This window comes from Anomalospiza imberbis, chromosome 5 (genome assembly GCF_031753505.1).
Source record: "Anomalospiza imberbis isolate Cuckoo-Finch-1a 21T00152 chromosome 5, ASM3175350v1, whole genome shotgun sequence".
In the NCBI taxonomy this organism is placed as follows: Eukaryota; Metazoa; Chordata; class Aves; order Passeriformes; family Viduidae; genus Anomalospiza; species Anomalospiza imberbis.
This window is the reverse complement of record NC_089685.1, coordinates 5,861,830-5,882,748: the sequence shown is the minus strand read 5'-3', so window position 1 is coordinate 5,882,748 and position 20,919 is coordinate 5,861,830. Positions and strand designations below refer to the sequence as shown.

The window sequence follows — 20,919 nt, the reverse complement described above, 5'->3', positions numbered from 1 at the left end:
GTGAGCATTTAATTATTTACAACTATAGGCCATAGTGCTTTTGGATCTCTTCAAAATGTTTGGTTTCGTTATTTTTTGCTGCCACTAAAGGAGGAGTATTAGGCAGCTGTCATCTTTAAAAATGCTTAATAGTGAAAAAAGTGGGGATGCAAACATCAGTATTGTTGCTCACTTGCAGCATCAGCACCCTGCTGAGAAGAAGAGGGTATTTTCCCCCTTCTATCTCTGTATTAGTTCATTTTTTAATCTCCTTTTCTTGCCAAGGCAGATTTTATGGTAGCTGCTCTCAAAAAGTGGTACTCAGAGAAACATTTTCTTACATTATTATCCTAGATATTTTGTGGAAAAAACTTGAATCAGGGGAATTTCTCAGATGGCTTTAAGGAAGGAGCACAGAGCAGAGATTCCCAGGCTGAGGTGGTTCCGTACAGCCAGCGCAGTTCTGATCCGTTTGTGCAGGGCTGGCAGTGCCTGTGCTGCTCAGGCCTCTCTTCCTTCTGTGCACACATTTTAGATGTCGACAGGAGCTCTTTGCCTCTTCAGTTTGGGGTTAACACAAGCAGAGCCAGCTCCAGTCCCTGTGGCTGGTGTAACCACATCCTCAGAGTCCACAGGAAAGCCTTTGGCTGCCTAAAGCAATTTCACACTTGGAATAGATCTTGGAATTACTGTACATATATTATGCATTTCCAGCAATGCCTCGATGAAAAATTCAGAAATCATTTCACATAGCATTGAAATAAAGTCCCCTGGGAAAGCCAATCGCTTGTTTGACTTTTAAGTAGACTGTATGTCTTTGAAGGTTCATTCTTTTACAGGTCTTCAGTGCTACCATCTAGTGTAAATAATACTGAAATCACTGTTATTCTGTGTATGGAACTGTGAATGAGATTGAGCTCCTGTGCTCAGTTTCATGTGGTCAGCTGAGGGTGCAGGAGGTTCCTGTGTTCACTGGGGACCTGTTAGTTTGTCATTGTGAAATGAAGCTCCAGCTTAATGTCTGGTACCTTATAACACTTCGGTTACTGAAGAATGGCTAAACTTCAGTTCTGCAGGAGGGTAAACCAAAATGCCACTATGCAGGTGTTTTGATAAAATTCTCCAAGTATAAATCCTCTTCCCAAAAGAAAACAAGCACCTTCTGGCTTATGCTTTCTTTTATTTAGCCTGGTAATATTTCTTTCCATTCACCGATTAGTAACAGGGAGAAAATGTCACTGGACAGAAAAAGGACAATATGCAAAACTCTGCTGTTAAATTTTAGTAGTTTTACTTATAGATGAAAGTAGGCATTCAGATATCCAGATTCTCTCCTGAACAGGTGACATGTAGCAGCTGTGAGTTTAAAAGATTATGAGAGCTCTCCACTGTTACCTTCATACACAAGTTGGAAAGAGCAGAGTTGTGCTGGTGTTGTTTGGGGCTTTTTGTCTGGCTGCCTTCACAAGTTAGACTGTTTTACAGAAAGCAAGGGACCTCTACAAACCTCTTTGTAATTCTAGCTCTGAAATACCCAGAGATCAACAGAGGGCTGAGCACAGGATGCTGAGCCAGAGTTAATATTGTTTTTCTTCAGTTTGACGGTAGCAGTCACTAGAGCAGACTTTAATTTCAGTGCCAAGATTAAGACACCTTTGTGGCTGCTTTGTGTATTTCACATCTTCACTTCTACATCTCTGTTTGGAATCAGTAACAGCTGTTAGTGTTCTGCAAGCACAGAAAACAGGTTTGGGGAGTTTAAATTTTGGCATTCAGAATAAATCAGTGTTTCAAATGTCATCCATGCAATGTTTCACTTTACCTGTCTGTAAAAGTGATGATGTGCCACTACTCTCTTCTAAAGTATATAGATAATTTTTGAGACATTTCAACATGTAAAACATCATAAAGGTGCTAATTACAAAATAGGCTTGAAATCAGAAGCACTTATCATTGTGAAGTGTGGTTTATCCTGTTCTTTAGTGCTAGACAAGTTAAATTGGGAAAACATGTTTCCAAAATGCAGTTCACTACTTCTATGTTTTTCTGTTTTTACAAAATATAATACTATAGTCTTTTCATTTTCTGCTCTTATTTCTCCAGGCAACAATCTTTGTTCCATATTTTAGCTGCATATTCCATATATAATACGGTAAGCTGTGTTCCTTCGCACTTAAATCTGGTTTCTCTAAATGTGCTGTAAGATAATAACTTGCATTTCTTTCTCCCTAAAAAAAAAACAACAGACATTTCAGAGACCTTTGGAAGTACATAGAAAAAAAATTACTTGTTGACATATTTTGAGCTGAAGTTAAAATAAAGCATCTGAATTATGAGTTTTATTGGACAGACTGAACTATGCTTACAGTTTGTAATAAGAATAATGAATTGGTGTTGTGCTGGAGTGTTATGTCACTGATATTTCCCCAGTTATATGATCTGCCTCCCATTTCATTTGGATGATGGAGAGGAAAATACTACAGAAAGATGCATGTTGGAGTCCACAGGTGTATTTCATAACCTTTAAAAATTTGGAATTAGTTTAAAAGGTTGCATCTTCTTTACATAAGTGCTTGGTCTTGGCTGCAGTCCTGAATGGGATTTATTAGAGTGGGGTTTCCAGACTGTATCATAAGGGTTAGAAGCTTACGTATTTTGTAATGTCTTTTGGCTGTATCTAAAAATAAAAGAAAAAGAAATACCTTAATGTCCACATTTAACTGGGGTTTTAATGCAATGTCCCCTCATTTCTTGGGCCCATTTTGAGCATTTCTGTACATCTACCATTTTAAATCCACCAGCAACTCCCTAGAAGTCAATATAAAATATGTTAACTTTAGCAGAGGAAAGAGAAATTAAAGCATGTGCTTGAATTAAATACTGGTTTGTTTGGATTTTTTCAAAGTTCTAGGAAATGTAACCTTTCTGTCTGACCTTTTCTACCTCCTATAAAATATTGGACTGGTATTTTCAAGTTGCATGAATAATTATGTTTAAAATCAATCATCAGAGTGTAACGATGAGAATATTATAGTGAAGTTTTTATTTTGCACTTCTTGTTGTATTTTTGAGGTTTCTATTTTGCACTTCATTTTGTATATTTCCTCTTAATGTGTAGTAGTTCTTATGCTTTGGTTTTATCTCTAGAAAAAAGTTGTGCTAAGAACTTGTAAACCTGAAAAAAACTTCCTCAACAATTAAGTAATTGTCCTTACAAATAGTTTATTGTTGGGGTTATCTTTGCAGCTGAATGGTAGAGATAGGTGGTTCCTGCCATAAAATTCAAAATTAATAGCAGAGGAAGTACTCAAGTTCAGTTTTGGAACAATAATTTTTTTCTTTGGGTTTATTACAGTTGCTTGCTATTGGGCTGCTAAACTCGAGCCAGTTTATAGTTACAGGTCACTCTTGAAAAATCCTGTGTTTGTCAGATGGTGCCCTGACTATAAACAAGAATAAAGCCAGATACTCTCACCCTCCATAAAACCCCCAAATTATAACTAAATGAGAAATGCATCCATTGGACAAAAAGATGATACTGTAACTTGAAAATATTAGTACTGACCAGGGATTTTGATCATCAGTAGTGAGTTTTAATGAGCAATCAATTCTTCCAGGTTACTTTCCAGTTGGAGGGTTGTGCATCATCCCTTCTATCTATCAATAATGTTTAAATATGAAGTGTGTTTGGTGGGAAACTTTGCCATCAGGACAGGCATCATCTTTCCTCCACTAACTCAAGGAAAAGCTAAAAGCTCATGGCTATGAGGCTTTTGTTTCCAGCATTTTAATATTTCCACTGTATGATTTTCAGGAAGTTGGATACTGTCAGGGAATGAGCCAGATCACAGCTTTGCTCCTGATGTTCATGAATGAAGAAGATGCCTTCTGGGCCTTGGTGAAACTTCTCTCTGGTCCAAAGCACGCTATGCATGGTATGGAGTTTCATGTCAGTGTATTTAGGTTTCAACCTCTCCTATTTAAGCTGTAAATTATTTGAAAATGAAACTGTTCTGTTCTGATTGGTCAAAAATAAAGCATAATGAGAGCTTTATACTTGGGAGAGAGATTGGATCTTACTGGAGCTCTCATCCATAAGAGAGAGTAATGGTTTTTATATGTGATATCTTTCAAATAGTCCTTAATGAAAATCAGATGGTTTCCTCTTCTCTTATTCTCTCAGGGAATGTAACCAATTGAAAACTGGTTATGTAGACATCCATATAGTAATAAAATAGTAGTGGAAGCCTAATACAGAATGTGTTAAGTAATATTGCAGCTGTGCTGTCATTTGGCAGGACAGAAGTCTGCAGTAAAAAATGGACTTGTGTCTAGGCATGAACTTCAGGCTTCTCAGTTTTATCTCTACCTCACACAGAATTTCCTGCTCTCATGGAATTGTTGCTCTTGTGTTATTGGTAGTTCTCTCTTTCCATGCCAGATTTAGTATGATCTTTGCATATTCTATGGCTGTTGGTATTCAGGAATTCCAAAACCTTTGTGATGTTACAGTTCTGGTGATTTAGAAAAGCTGTGGTTCTTGGAAGCCTGCGAAAGTAAATGTCATCCAGAACTTGGGCTTCTTAGCAAGTTTCCAACAAGCTTTAGCTGCTTTTCCCTGCTGAAGAATTTCTCATTCTGTAATATATATCTTCCTTCCCAGGCTTTTCATTGTTCCTGGATGTTCTCCACCCCCAAAACAAAGGGATAGTTTGTTATTTTGCTGTTTACAGTTCTGCAAAGCTATCAACTCGGGGGGAGGAAAAAAGTGTGATCTGATGTCAGTGTCGTAAATGAAATTTTGAATTCATCAAATATCAAAAGATTTTCTTAGAGCTTTACACAATGGTAACACAGACTAAAAGCATCTTACAAAAAAATCTATAGATTTCATAATAATCCAAACCTGTGTAACTGCAGCCATGTGGAATATTGAGCTCCTCAAAACTCACAGCAAATTCTTATTTGGGGGAAGTAAGTCAAAATCCAGTCCTTATTTACCAAATCATGTGCATGATAAACAAGAGGATAAACACAGGTAGATGACTTGCTTGAGATGTTGCAGACCTCCCTCCTTCCCTCATTTATTCTGGTCACACACCTGTCAAGTGATGGGAGAGGGAAGGAGGGGGCTTTGAGAAGCCCAGGGCTTGATGAGCTTCTCCACAGGGCAAATGAACCATTGTGACACAGCTTTGTTATACACACTGAAAATGGCAGTTCCTGTTAGGCAAGTTTACATTTTTAGAGGTTGATAAAACTTGAATTATAACTCATATGTTCCAAATGTATCATTTATTAAATGTTGCCAACTAGTCTAAGGTTCTGCTTTCAACAGGTTGGACCAGATAATCTCCAGAAGTCCAGGAAACCTAGATTTCCTGTGATTCCTTGAATTTATCTGTTTTAAATGTCACTGTGCATCTGTAAATATCACTGTAGATTCTGGAAAGGAAACTTTAAAACTAACTTAACTGATGTCATATTATAGTTTGCACTTTCTGTGTTCTTTGGGGAAAGTAGCTTAAAGCACTATTTGTCAACTCTTTAAAGTTTAAGGAATTTCAATTCCAAATTGCCAGTATCCATGAAGAAAAACTTGTATAGTTGCACTTGATGCCACTGACCATCAGATAGTTCTCTGAAATGGGCATCTGCCTATGGAAATCATAGGAGTGGGCTAAATAATTAATTAGAATCATATTGGCAAGATTAGGATGGTTAAAAGGTTCTCCTCACAGACAAGGTTTTTCTTTTTTTTTTTTTTTTTTTTTTTTTTTTTTCAATTTTACCTGTGACACAGCCACCTGGAATACTTTTTGGGTGCAGCCCATTAGCCAGACTAATTTCTAGTATAGAAACTACTTGAAATCAAGAGATGAATTTGGCCTCTCTGGTATTTCATATTGTACAGAAGATGCAAAGTCTCTAAATGATAAAATGCAGACATCTGACCCTGAAAATGATCTGCTTTTTTGGAAGTTCTTTCCATTGATCTTCCTATATTCCTAAAAAATTCAAGATAATGAGTTGGTGTATGTAAATGGGAAAGAGCAACCTTCCATGGAAAAAGAATCTTTATTGTTATTGTTGATGGCTAATTAGCTTTGATGTAGTCACTGTTTACAGTAAGAAAACCACCAAATGCCTTGCCTGTGTTATTGAAATTTCCTAATATGCAACCTGACACTTAAGTATTGTAGAATTTGCATTTGTACCTATGAAATGCTAAACCTGTGTGAATCTGAGGTGGTAAATCTTGTGCCTTAGTGACTGCGCACTGACTTGCACAATTGGTAACTTCAAAGGGTTTGCTTTTTGGTTTGGGACTTAAGTCACTCTTTTTTTTAAGTTGCATGGCTACTATGGGTCTGTACTTGTTCTTCCAGTTTTCATACTGCTTAAAATATATTGGAGTTTTTTTATAACTTTAACTCTGCTGATGCCTCAGCTGGGAAGGGGTCTTAGAGTTTTCCATGTGTAATCACTAAAATAATTAGATGGGCTTTTTAATGCCCTTTGTTTCAGTTGTGTGAGCTCCAAGTCTTTACTTACAGGATACAATCGTGATATTTGTCATGCTAGAATATCCCTCTTGTCTTTTTTATGCTCTTTTCTTCCATGCAGACAGTTCTAGTAGATACCTATGCTGTTTGCCCTTCTGTCATGAATTTTCTGGGTTATAATTTCAATTTTAGTGGGTGATGGTTATTTTGGTTTTCTTTTAAAGAATAATTATAAATGTGGTTTCCACATTATCTTATATTGGTTTGACTAATGTAGGACTGATGGATCTGCTGTCATTTGTCATTTTGATCTAATAATTGTCACTAAGGGAATTTATCGCTTGTAGTTATTTAGGCAGGAGTATGTGCATATCTGTATAGAGGCATCAAAATATTGTTATGAATAGCTCTTCAGATCCAGTGGTCTTGCAGAAAGATAATGTTCTTGGAGCCTTAATGTTTTTTTTAATGTCATTTTATAGTACAAACACCTGTTAAGTGACCACCTTCTTTTCTTAGGTTTTTTTATTCCTGGTTTTCCAAAACTGATGAGGTTTCAGGAACATCATGACAAAATTCTAAGGAAATTTTTGTCCAAACTTAAGCAGCATTTGGTAAGTATTTATTTCACTATGCAAGCCATGCAAATTTACAGCTTTCTACCTTGTTTCAGTTCAGGTGAACCCACTAGATCAAGAATAAGCAAACCTCAGGAAAAAAAGTGAAGTTTGAAGAGGCAGAAGTGCTGTTGTTTTCATTATAGACAAAGTTACGGTTCATCTTGACAAAGTTATAAAATTGGATCCTAAGAGTGATTAATTTGGATGTATGTTTCACTTTGGACCTCTGAGTTAAGGACACTGTGTGGTTCTTCTCTTTGGCCTTGTGTGAGCTTCTGTAAGCAAACTGATGCTAGAACATTTTATCAGGGGTTTTTTTTCTATGTTTAGCTTGAGGTTCATCTCTGGACAGAGGTGACTTTAGGATAAACCAGTTTTAATTTCTGTTTAAAAAAAAGCCTTTATAAGAGGGGTTAATGGTCCATTTAAGCTACATGTAGAGTTTTACATCTTTTAATGCTTTTAAATAGAAAATAATATGCCTTTTTTTAAATATTGGCTATATTCATTGTAAGATACAAATTGTTTTTCTAATGGGAAAAAAATGCCCTTCCAGTAGGCATCAAGACTTTTGTTTAACAGTACATTTGTACTGCCAGAATCCATCTACAGTTCTTAAAAGGTAGTATTAGAGATGCTCACTTCCAGCAACATCTTTTTCCTCATCTCTTCCTGTGAGTGTGTCACTAAAATGAGCCAATGTTAACTCCTTAAAGACAAAAGTAAAGCCTGCACATAAACCAAAGGGATTTGGTCCATTGTTTATTCAGTGTTTGTATAACTAAGTTCTCAAGTTTGGTCCATAATTTTCGGCAAAGCTGAATCTGGCAAGCATAGAATATGATGTTATCCCACAGTTAAAATTCATGATTTGTTAACTTTTCAGCTTTTACTTTGGCTTTTCTTCTTACTTGTGCAAAGGACTTTAAAGAGCTCCATGAAGCTGCAGAGAAGCCTTAGCAATCTTTGGGTGTCATACCTGATGGATTATCTGTGCTGTAGGACAAATCAGACCCCTTAATCAAGAAATAAAATTCCTTATCAGCCTACATCCTGTTTGAGGTCCACTGGTCAAAGAATTTGGTTGTTTTCCAATAATTTCTGGTGGATATGTATTTTTGTAAAGAAGTCCTTTCAGTCTTGGGCATGAATTGTCAGCCTTGCTACAGAGAAATGAAAGACTTAATGGACCCCGTGCCTGAACTTGGATTGCTCCTGAATATTGCTTTATATTCTTGAGAGAGGATTTTATCCTCTGCTACCTCTGTCCCAAGAACATGATAAAAGTCTAGGATGTATTAATACTTTAGCACCTCTAAGTGCATGTTCTTCAGGTGGTGAAATTGATGAAGAAAAGCTATAAAACCCAGAATTTGCCTCTGTTGGATTGAAGTAACAGTGTTAAATTAATTATTTATGTTGACTATTGAGTACATTAGCCTCAAGGGGAAAATGTTTTTTCATGGAAAGTGCAAGGCATTACTTGGAATTTGAAAGTATTTTTCAACTTATGTGTTGTTTCCAGGACTCCCAGAATATGCCCACCAGCTTTTACACAACCAAGTGGTTTTTCCAGTGTTTTCTTGATCGTGTGAGTATGTTTTTCTTTCTGTTGCTGTTTTTATTGTGACTTGGGGCAGACTGTTTTCACAGCATTGCCTGATTCTGTCATTGCAGACTCCCTTTACATTAAGCCTCAGGATATGGGATATCTACATACTTGAAGGAGAGCGGATTCTCACTGCTATGTCTTACACAATTCTGAAACTGCACAGAAGTAAGAAAGAAATCTGCCAAATATTTGAAACCTAATCAGAGGTTCAGCTAGTTTTGTTCTCATTTTATGTAGTTTGACCTTAATGTGCAAAAATCCTAGTTTTCCATGTGCCTTATGCTGCTTCTGACAGATATTTTTCATTCCTTATGCACAAAAATTAAAAATCTTTGCTTTAGTAATGTGTGTGTGTTGTGGGTTGATCTTGGCTGGATCCTGGTGCCCACCAAGCTGCTGTATACCTCCCTTCCTCAGCAGGACTGGGGGAAGGAGAAAACAAGATGGACTTTTCTAGACACCAGTGCAGCACTGTGAGAGCACCTGTGGGGAAAATTAACTCCATCTCAGCTGGGCCCAATGCAGTGTGATTGTCAAACAGAAGTATTTATTAGAGTAAGAAAGTTATTTGGACCTGAAGTCGTTTGTATTACTGACTAAACGATGGGGAAAAGTGTGGTAGTTTCATGGTCTGAAAATGGCTTCTTAACCCCCACAGGATTTAAATCAAAAAAGCACACAAAGAATCAAGACTGTGCCACTAAATGCTGAAAATCTACCAGCAAATACCTCAGCAACGAGGAATCACCAGTCTGTGGCACTTTATGCCATTGTTTGTCCAAGAATGTAATTCAAGTCCAGAATTTCTCTAGTCTGTCTGTGTGACCTTCTCCTTCATCTCTTGACTTTGGGTGAATTAAATTTGAGATTTTGAACAGAACTGTCTAAAGCATCTATGCCTGGTTCCCCAAAGTGACTTGGCATCCTAAGTTCTGAGGACCCAAAAAGCTTTTGAGGATGGATGTTGGCTTCTAAATAGATTTGAGCATTTCTAAGGATGATACCTTGTAGCTGAACTTCGAGACACTCCTCCTGTGGGATTTTGGCTTTCTGAGTGAAGTCATTTATCTGTGTAAATGCAGAGGTCTGTGTGGGGCCCATAGAATCAATGTTTTAATTTCCTTTCTAGTTTATCCTTCTTGAACTGTGGTGATGCTACCTTATTGTCTCACTGGGATGTTTTCATTAGTTTGTTCATAAACAACTTTGAAAAATGGAACAGGTTACCTTCTACATTATTGCACTTGAGAAAGCTAAACATTTAGAGGCAAATCATTAGGCTTAACATTTTGGTTTCTCTTCCTTATTTGCAAATAGATATCTATGTGATTTTTTTAATTCACCACTCTTTTAATGGAGAGACCTGAGGGAAAAAGTCTTGAATGTGAATTTGCTTGCTTAGCGAGTACACAGCAACTTCCTCCAGGATCGAGCACTGGGAGAACCTCATGGCAGCAGAGAAGATGAGAGGGCTGGCAGAGAAGCTGGCAGAAGACAGATTCTGATTTGTTTCCCAATTTCTTGTCTACCCTCAAAAACATGGACGGTATTCAGTTGGTGTCATTGTGGAATACATGCCAAGAGCATTTTTATTACAGCATCAAAACAGTTTTTTTATGGTTTCCATATTGAAACTATACACCTGAAACTGTTCATGGCGTACAGTGAGGAAAAAAGAGACATAGGTATGCAGCCACAGCCTTGCAATCCACGTGGCCTTACTGCTGTGTAAAAAGGGAAACAAAAAATAATCTGATAATTATAAAATGACTTTCAAAATAGGACCTGAATTTTCAGAGAGCCTGAAGCAATGGTTCTGAAGTGTGAACTACCATCATCATTTCATTGGGAGTTAATTCAGTTGTGAACAAGGGTGCTGTAAATAGTGATTTTTAAAATGTTTATCTGCTTTTCAGAGCTCCTTATAAGAGAGATGATGTCTGTTGTACAGATCCACAGCAGTGGTTGTAAGTTGAGGATGCTGGCTGACAAAGGCCTGAAGCTGTTAGACATGAGAAGGCTGAAGGAGGGTGACTTGTAGTTAGTTTTCTGAAGGTGCCCCTTTTTGAAAAACACCATCCTAAGTAAAGAATAATGCGTAGAAAGGGTTTCCACAGTGACTTGCTAGTGAATTTTTAATGTATTTTTAGATCTCTAGTTGTAGAAATCTGTTATCTGCCTAATTAACAAGTGGTTTTCATTCTGCTTTGAAAACAAAAAGCACCTCATGACTAAAGTACATTTTTGAGTGTTCATTATCAAGATATCTTAATGTATAATGTAATCTTTTCTCCTTCTATAGAGCATCTGATGAAATTACAAATGGAAGAGCTTGTAGAATTTCTGCAGGAGTCTTTAGCCAAGGATTTCTTCTATGAAGATGACTTTGTAATAGAGCAGCTCCAAAATTCTATATCAGAATTGAAACGAGCAAAGCTGGATTTACCAGTAGCTGGTAAGAAACTTGCAAATGTGCAGAGTTAGATATTTGGAGTTATTCACACATTGGTAATTTTAAAAATGTTAATTAATGCTGTTGAAAACTGTGCAAATATTTTCCTCTTCATCACTGCATAGATTTTGGGAGTTTTTATCCAAAAATATTTTACAGTGTAAAATCACCACTTTTCCTTTCATGAATTTTCCTCTTCTTTTGGTTTTTTTGTTTACTGTTTTCAAGGTAATGGCAAAGCACTGTGAAAAGTACCATGTTCTGGTAATTTTATTAACTTGAATTTATAAACCTTTCAGATAGAGGATCAAATATCAAGGTTTCAAAGTGTCTTAAACACTACATTGTCAGAGAATCCAGACTGTTTTGTAGATTGATTAGATGTGGACCAAACTTCAGGTCAAATAGTTTCTTCTGTTTGTCAAATCCAGATTTTTAATTTTTTGCAAGTGATAGGCTTGCTGGGTATTTAATGGAATAGTTTTCATTTCTTTTTAGCCTTTGTACTTTTTGGTTTGAGATAAGAGATGGTTGTTTCATGTGGCCTTAGGAAATGTATAGGATCTCTTCTTTTCCTTAAGATTCTATTCTCTTCTCTACCCCTATCTCCATAGTCTTTAAATAGAATTTTTCTTGTAATTACTCAGAGTCATTTTACTTTATCCTTGCTAATTGTAGAAAAGTATGTGAGAAAATATTTTTTTAAAAATTACAAACATGGCAGTACTTACCTTGAAGTAACTTTATCAAGTTGCTGTGGTTAGCTTTCAGAAGTTAGGAAGTGTCAGAGTAAAGGTTGCCTTTGTGGCATTGTTGTGATAACTTGTTCTTTCATTAATGATCTTAATTTTTCTGTTTCTGTTGGCATTATTTATTGCATGTAGTATTGGGCTGTGTCAGAACTCATCACAAGTAAATGCCCGTTTTACCTAGTTCTGAAGTACAAACACTTTCTGTGTATTTGTTTCTTATTTTGCTTCTCAGAGTTGCCATTTCTCTTGTTCCCTATTCCTGTGTTTTGCACAGTTCCTGAATTTCTGTACAATCTGTCCAGCAGGATTTCTTCCACCCACGACAGGTCTAAGTCTTTCTGCCCTTTTCATCTCTTGCTTCCCCTTTCTCACCACAGCATTCCTATTCTACCATCTCTCCATCCTTTTTCCCCAAGCTGAGTTTCAGTTTTGACTTTCTCTTCAGAAGAAGAAGTTGCTCTTTGTCCCTGCACTTCAGCCAGGTGCTGTCTCAGGCATCTTGTGCAGTGGGTGACAAATCTGAGCAGCTGTGTCCTCCAGCATCAGCTCCACACCACCATGGTAGAAGGAGATAGATCATAGGAGTCCTGTCTGTTCAGTCCTAAACACAGAGTTCTTCATGGTCATCTTCCAACAGTGAGGGGGTTATCCCAACAGCTACACTTCTCTGTAGACACATAGATTTTTTTAAATGGATGTGGTAAAATAAATTTCATCAGTGAAAAGTTCCACTTGAAACTGTGGTAGGGGAAGAATTGGGAAAGATTTTTGTAGTTTGCTACTTGATGGAGGTAGTGTGTCTTCCAGCCTAGAAAATCACATGCATGTAAGTCATATTGAGATTTTCTGTGGAAAATGTGGAATTTACTGGAAATTTTCTTGATGCAGAAGGCAGAAAGTCTGTTTCTAACTTGTTTGTTTTGTTTTGGTAGAGCATAAAATGTATTCAAGTGAGAGATTGTTTGAGAATAGTCTGAATTTTCATAGAAAATTCAAGGAGGATTTAGGTGACATAAGAGTCACCCCCCTTGTGACAGGGGTGTGAAAATGTGAGACTCACTGAGTCTTCTTGTGGATACCAACAGCAAGGAATGGTGACTATGTCTTCTTCCTGAGACACTTTGGCAGTGGGATGCAATTGTTCGGTTTCACATCATGCACACTTAAGGTGTAACCTCTGAAACAGTGAGCTGACAGCATGCTAAATGTTTTGGGCCACATTGCTTCTTAATTTTGATAGCTAAAGAAAAATCAGTAGCAAAATGTCTTTCTTGTGTTGTTTTTTTTTTTTTTTTTCCATGAACACGAATGAGAAGGTTTAAATTTAAAACAGGAGTAGCAAAGGCAAAGTGAAGTGTATGTTGGTGCTGGAATTGAGCTTTTTCCTTTTTGATTTCAGATTAACCTGGGCAAGCCTTTCTGTGTGGTATGTTTTTGCTAGGGGTAGAAGGGAACATTATTTAACCTTGCATAGACTAGAAATAAGATGCCTTCAGCCTAATCCTTGGGAACCTAGCTGATTTTTCTGCTCTTATTACTTGAGTGAGGCTGCCTCATTTGTTCTTGGTATGAATTTCATAAGCCTTTGGTTTTATTTTTTAACGTTTTCTTCACTTTCTTAATTTTGGTTTTATTGATCACTGTCTTCAAGCAGTATTCTTCTTCAGGTTTTGAACATTCTCTAGACATTCAGCTTTGCTTATGTGTTGTTGACAGGATACCAGGTGCCCTCCTCAGCCGGGCAGAGGAGAGAAAACAAAAAAAGACTTCTGGATCAATAGAAGTACAGGGAGAGATCACTCAGCAATTGCCATCATGGGGACAACAGACTTGACTTGAGGAAGTTAACTGAATTTGTTAGCAATTAAATCAGAGTAGGATAGTGAGAAATAAAACCTTAATAAAAACCTTCCCCCACTCTTCCCTTCTTCGTGGGTTCAATGTCACTCCCCTTTTTTCTCTACGTCCTCCTTCCCAGCAGCACAGAGGAGCAGGCAATTAGGGTTGTGCTCAGTCCATCATACATTGCTTCTGCTGCTTCTTTCTCCCGAGGTGAGGACTCCTCACACTCTTCCCTTTCTCCAGGGTGGGGTCCCTCCCACAGGTTGTCAAAACCTGGCCATGTAACCCCCATGCAAATGTCTGTCTGGCTCTACTCTCTTTACTACTTTGAATTCCACTGTTTTTATTCTGATTTCATCTAAAACATATGAAACTATTATATGTGATATGACCACAAAAATACCAGCCTGCTCATTTAAGTATTCACTGTAGCCTAAGAAAACCATGTTTATTTTAGTTTTCTTATCTGAAATCAAAGCACTGCTTCCTATCTTGTCTATCTTGTACTTTTTTTATTTTTTACACTGAGCAAAAATTACACCTTTAAGAGCTAAAGTAAAAATGCATGTTAGGATCAAGAAAAAAAAAAATCTTCATCTTGCAGTTGCATCAGTATCAGTCATCCAGGAATAGCAGTGAGCTAATTAAGCTCAGTGGAATTTTCCATCTGGCATCCTTTGTTAGGCTGTATAGATTTTCCTGCCCTAGTAGGGTAAGCTGCAGTAGGATATTAAAAGAGGTAATAACTTTTGTGTTACTTTAAAGTGGATGTCTATTTATGTCTGATGTAGCTTTCTCTGGCTCACTTCCTCCATGGCTTCTCTCACTGAATTAAGGAGCTCCTTGTTCCCTTCAGAGCAGAGAAGGAAGGGACTTGTTTAGTATTTTCTCTCTGACAAAGCCCTTAAAATGCTCAGCCAGAAGAGATGGGTGTTCAGGGGATCTTGCTGATTTTGGATATCAGTGATTGGCACTGATTTTGCCAATACCAGGTCTGTTTTGCATAGAGAAGGCCAAGGATTTTTCTTCCTTTCTGTGCTGATTTCTAGTCGAGTGCTGACAAGTGTAGGGTAGCCCATAATTGGCAAGTCCAGCCTGCAGAGGGTGGTTTGGAACTCTGATGCTGTTCCTACACCCCAAGGTGAGCATCCCTCTATTCCCATGACTCTGGAGACAGGGGGCTGTGTGCTAAGCTCACCTCTGATTGGGGAGCTGTGGTTTTTGAGACCTTGGAGAAGGGAGGCTGTGGCAGCTGTACGTAGAATCTGTCCTTGAAGGTACTTCTCTGACTCAGCCTCACAAAGAAGAAAAGACATTTAGTATTTTCTGAATTGCCTGGAATGTGATGAAGGATGTCCACACCATAGCTGGTTCTTGAAGAGCACTCTCACCTAAATCTGTGTGACTTTACATATTCTCCTGGAGTCAGATCCAGTGTAAATTCAGCCATCTCTTCCTTAATTCAAGGGTGATGTTAAGACCATAATGAGAAAAATTTTCTTGGTATACACCACTGATTTCCAAAATTCCTTGATGCAAATCCTTTCCTTGTCTGTTATTTAAAACAGCAGCTAAATTCTATAAATGCTCACAAGATATAGACAGAATTTCTAGCTTTGCTGTAATTTTTTTTCCTGTAGGACTACATGAATAATGCAATGCTTAGTAAACAATATTTATATATGGATAGATTTTTATAGTGTCTGACTTTAATAAACAGAAGTGCTTACCAGTGAAAGTTCCATATTAAAAATATGTTGTGGAAAATAGTTTATTAATCCGGTGTTTTGTAAGCAAGACAGCCAGGCCCATTTTCAAGGCGTGAAGCCCCTCAGGTCTCTTCTTGAAACAGTTTCTCACTTGTGCTTTAATATAAGGGTTCTGAAAAGTGTGGGCAGGGGGCTCCTGGGTTGGATTTTTATTACTGAAAGTTTAATAGACTTTGCAGCAGCTGAAGGCCTTAAATCAAAGAAAAAGGTCTTGTACCTTAATTTTAAAGCAATATTGGCAAATTTGGAATCTGCCTGTGTCCTTGTGATTAATACCACCTTTAAACTGCAGTTCTTCTAGTATTCTCAGTCTTTGCTGTATTCGGAGAAAACTAGCAAAGTTTGAATCTTGCATTTGCCATAAATTTAAAAATGTTTATCTGATATTTATCTTGCAAGTTATTAAATTTATTATCAGTATCTTTTATTCAGTGATCTATTTTACACAGTAATTAGGGATAGTGCAGAAATGTATACTACCTCAGTAATCTCTTAAATAATGTCTGTTCTCTCCTGTTAATGAGCCTTCTGGCAGCCAAAGGATTAGAAATATGTGAATCAGCTTGACTTTCCTGTTTCTGATGGTGTCTTTCTTTTGGTTGTGTTTTTTTTCAGAGGAATTTTGGATTTTTCTCTTGTACTTCAAGAATACACAAGTAGCTATTTCAGACAATGCACTTCATACTTTAATAAACTAAACTGTTTTTTTCTGCCTTGTTTCTTGTGTGATGCAACTACTTTACAATGCTATGAACTAAAATAATACGTGAAGTTACACTAATACAGTTAGTATATATCCTTAGCAGTTTTAGACTTTGGCTTTGCATCATTTAAAAATCTTTACTGTTTAAAACTTGCATGATCTTTCAACACATGATCCAAATAGTTGTGTTGGTCATGGTTCATATTGCTGTTTAAAACTGACTTTTCAAGAAAGTGTATTTTCTGGAAGAAGTGTTGAATTAGGAATGTAAAGCAGTGGTTAATTTTAGTAATTTATTTTTTGCAAGGGCACCTTACAAGATGTGCAGCTGATCACCTGTATCTTCTGCCTAATAACCTAATAATCTGTTTATCTGAATGCAGATGTTTCTAAAATAAGTTTTCCTTGCTGTCAGTACTATCAAGTGACACAGCTGCAAGAGAGGCAAACAGTGCTTTTAGTTCTCCCTTCAAGTTGTCCAGCAATATTTCATTTAGCAACTCCTTTGCCAATGATGGCATATAAAGGAAGGAGGACTTTCAGACAGCAGTTAGAGCTTCTAGTGCAGGCCCTCAAGTTTCTTTAAAATTCTCTTGGTCTTGTAAACTGAAGAAGATGGGAAGTCACTGGTCAAAAATAAACACAAAATTTCAAGTTGTCATTTTAAGAGTTTTCTTTATGGCCATTACTATCCTTGAAAATGGTGTTAGAACAGTCAAAGTGCATGTATTCTGGTGCTGAAATTAAGGACTAGACTGTTATTCACCGGAGAGAGCACTTAAAGCACTTTACTCCAATTATATGTCTGCTACTCGGTGCACAGGCTCTGTCAGTGCCTCCTGAAGCAATTATCTGTAAAAGTCTTGTAGTGGAGATCGACTTCCACTGGGTGGTGGCCAAGGCTTGTTTGAGCGGGAGGAAGTAAAGAGAGGCAAACTTTCTTTAATATGGCTTGTCTTTCTTGTCTTTTGGGGAACAGATCTGTTTATATTTGCTTTGCTCCTTTTCATGTCAGGGAATATGTTTGCCAACAACAAACAAGCACCTGATTGGTCTTGTTTTGCTTAAGTTGTCTCCCTCTACTTCCATTGCTCTCCTTCCTCACCCATTTTTCACCATATTTCCTTTGTTGCTTGCTTATTTTATGCTATATTGTCTAGAAGCCAACTAAATCACTGCCTTTCTTTTAAAGGAAAAATAAAAAAATCTATAGTTTGTGCTCTGTAAACTCTGATACAAGCTATTACAGTGCTTGTTTTTGGGAAAAGCCAGTAACTAAACTGTCTAGAAACCTACTCTGTTGAAGGAAGGAAGGAGAGAAGGATGAAAGTAGAGACATCCATATCTCACAGGAATACTGGCGACTTGGGTAAAATCTCATTACCCAGATTGCTTCAGAGGACAAACGGACATTTTGATTATTGTACAGGTCAAAACAGTCCCAGCTGAACTAGACAGCTTTGTCTTGACTTCTGGTTTTAAAACACTTTCAGTTCTTGTATGTAAATATCACAGATTGTATAGAAAAGCACTTGTCCCAAAAGTACTTCTTACAGAATTTGACAGTTTCTTTCAGTCAGACAGTGAATTAAAATTAACTCAGATCTTGGATCAGCAACACAAACACTCGATTAAGTTTCCTTTAAAACATCCAACTAAAATTTCTTCCTGCTCAAATCTGAGGAGTTTGAACAGTGAGTGTAGTTGAAGTAGTACAGGAGATGGTTGAGAGCTGTGTGTGAGGCTTTAGGCAGATTTGGAGTGGAAAAATGTTAGGTAAAAGAAATGGGGCTTGAAGGAATTGGTGCTTTTGCATGCTTGTCTGGTGAGCTGTTTGTGTACCTCTTCAGGTAGGGATGTTTGTTGTGAGTTGGTTTCTTTTGTTTGCTTTTGCATGATGGTTTTTTATCCTCAGCTTTTTGCTTTTATTACCTTCTTTCTTTCTTCCTTGCTAGCATGCAGCATCATGGGTTTCTTGATGTTATTGCTGATAGTGGACTGCTTAAAGCATTCCCAAACACAGCTGGCATGCTTTTTGGGCATTTTGAAGAGTGTCCCATTGTAGTCATGTTCATAGTGGTAATTTGGTTATCCTCTACTTGTTTATTTTGTGAACTTTTTTGGAACTTCAGGAGGTTTTCTTTGTGGGTGTGTTTTTTGGTTTTTTTTTGTTTTTTTAAGTTCTTCTTTCACTGGAAATGGCAACTTTGTGTGTGTATAAGTATTTATGTATGATCTGTACACTTCAATTAGAATTAAGTAGCCATTTTGCAGTTTCAAAATATTTCCTTCAGAATGTGATTGGTTTGCAAGATGTCTTTTTGCTGCAACATCATAAATCCTTACACAATTCCTTTCCTCTCAGTGCTTTTCATGGCTGGAGGTGATCAGTGCTGGAGCACTTTTGATCCAGAACCAGTCCTGTTCTGGTAGCCTTGATTCCTGAGTTGCTACCTCCAGCAATGTCACCTTGCTTAGTTCCACAAGATATGGGTGACTGAGCAACCAGTGCCCTTGTTGGCATCCAAGGTCAAGTTAAACCAAGTTTGTGGAAGTCCTGTGGCTCAGGTTCAACCTGTATTTCTTCTTTTCCCATTGAGCCTTCTTCCACATGTTCTCTTTGTTCTGTATTTTGTTGTCCCTGACTGCACTGAGCTCTGGTCTTACCAGCTGTAAACACGGTATTGTGCTGTTGAAATGCAGAGGTCTTTTTCTAAATGAATTACTCTCTTGCAACATTTTCCGTGTTACTCAGGGTGTGAATTAATGTTGAGTTCTGACAACTTCACTACAGACATGGCAAGATTTCTCTGGTAGTCATTTTACAGCTGTGATTCATGTTACAGGATGCATCATCTAGACCATGCAGCCCACATATGCCTGGTTGTAGGGTGTTCCTTTACTCTGAAATGAGAAGGAAAGGTGACACAAAGCAGCCTCGATAGAATTCAATAAAAATGTCTGCAGTGTTCTCACTTGGGTTTATTAGAGCTTAATGGTAATTAGGAAGCCTTAAGTGTGTGAAATTAAAAACCAAAACCTCACACAACCCCCACCTTTATAGTGCAACCTAGCATATTTAAAGGATCTGCTATTGCTCTGTAGGCATTTCTTATAGTAAAAGCTGGGAGAAAATAAATCAGTTCATGCTTCTGATGACCCTGGGCAAATGAAGGAAGCATTGCAGCTACCAGAGGAACTGGTCCTCAGGTTTTTATATGTATGACTAGAATATTTTAACCTAAAATGTGGAAGAAAGTAAACACTTTTTCTAAAACATGTCTTCTATACAAGGCCAGAAATTAAATAATTTAGCAACGCTGCAGAGCCATTTTCTTGTGCTATTCCATAACTACTTTGGATCTCCTGGAGGCTATAAATGGATTAGCAGCCCATAACGATTAGTTCTGTATGATTTAGATGGCAGGTTTTCGTACGTACCAAAGTATCGTTTCTGAATGCAGACTTCATGCTATTTTCACATTCAAGATTAGTAAGACTGAAAGCACTGCAATCTATGGTTTAAGTATCGGGAATATTTATTGTGTGCAAAATTCACTTTTATTTAGGAGACAAGATCTTCATCTTTGCCTGATGGTGTATTTGAGGATGCAGATAGAATTAAGTGATACAAATGCCTCTTGCCAAACAGAAGCAAGTCCAGAAAGTGAACTCCTATTCATAAAGACTAAAGGACAATTTGGAGAGGCTGGTGCAGCAGTCAGTGTATTGCAGAGCTGCAATACATGCAACTCCTTCCTTTGTCCTCTCATCTGTTCCAGTGGTGGGACACTCCCTTGCTGGGGGGTGCAGGTCTGAGAGCCCTGTTCGGGATTTTATTTGGGAATAGTGGGGGCCCATATGGAAGGAGACCAAACATCAGACTTGTAATTCCAAGAGCCACTCACTGGAGCTTAGTGCTGAGGCCTGGTCCCCGCTGTGTGTGCTGTATATGAAGTGAGGTTTTTGAAGTTAATTCTGAAGCAAAGGGTGGGTTTTAGGTTTCCATATGACCTTTGGCCCTTACAAAGAGAAATCAAGAAAACAATAGTTTAATTGTTTGGCAAATCTAGGCTGTTTCTAATAAGTGCCTTTATTTAGTTTTCTTGTTGTGGTGGCACCATTGTGTTCTTTGCTGTCCTCCTGCAATGGCCTGGCTGGCTCAAACTCAGAGTTTTCCTTTTGTTTATATAGCAAGTGATCCATGCTGGTAGTTTGTTATTGCTGTTATAGCAAATAACAGTCACCTTGGCTGCTGGCTTTCCTCAGTGTATCTGTATCATGAAGCACTCATCAAAGATTGAGCTCCTGCTCAAGCCTGTATAAATGAACATAGCTCACTGGTAACTACAGCCCTTGTCAGGGAGAGACATTGTGTGTATCCAGTCCTGTGAACCCTTATAGACAAACAAAAAGAATTTAAATTACAAATAGCTAGAAAGTGAGGTGCTAACTTTCTGATCTCTGATGGGAAGAGATTCTACAGTCCTTGCCTTAGGAAGAAGCAGGGATTAGACAAAATTATTTTACCAACAATCATTTTAGATCATTTATTTTGCATAGCATTTAAGCAAGGGTAGCCAGCAATTTCTTTTTTGCTCCGTAATTACAACAAAGCTTCTGTTTATAAATAGATACACAGTGAATAGGACTTGTTTGGTAATGCTGAGTTTAAACTTTTGTG

The 20,919-nt window shown here is 37.6% G+C and overlaps 1 protein-coding gene across 12 annotated transcripts in view; it reads left to right on the top strand.

Moving 5' to 3' along the window:
* USP6NL (USP6 N-terminal like) overlaps positions 1-20,919 on the top strand; it is a 110,903-nt gene that overhangs the window by 85,286 nt on the left and 4,698 nt on the right. For all 12 annotated transcript variants that reach the window (XM_068189448.1, XM_068189453.1, XM_068189455.1 and 9 more), the window contains 6 exons: positions 2,083-2,131; positions 3,794-3,914; positions 7,005-7,099; positions 8,631-8,696; positions 8,783-8,882; positions 11,020-11,172. In XM_068189448.1, coding sequence (XP_068045549.1) covers positions 2,083-2,131; positions 3,794-3,914; positions 7,005-7,099; positions 8,631-8,696; positions 8,783-8,882; positions 11,020-11,172 — 584 coding nt within the window. The remainder of the gene's footprint in view (positions 1-2,082; positions 2,132-3,793; positions 3,915-7,004; positions 7,100-8,630; positions 8,697-8,782; positions 8,883-11,019; positions 11,173-20,919) is intronic.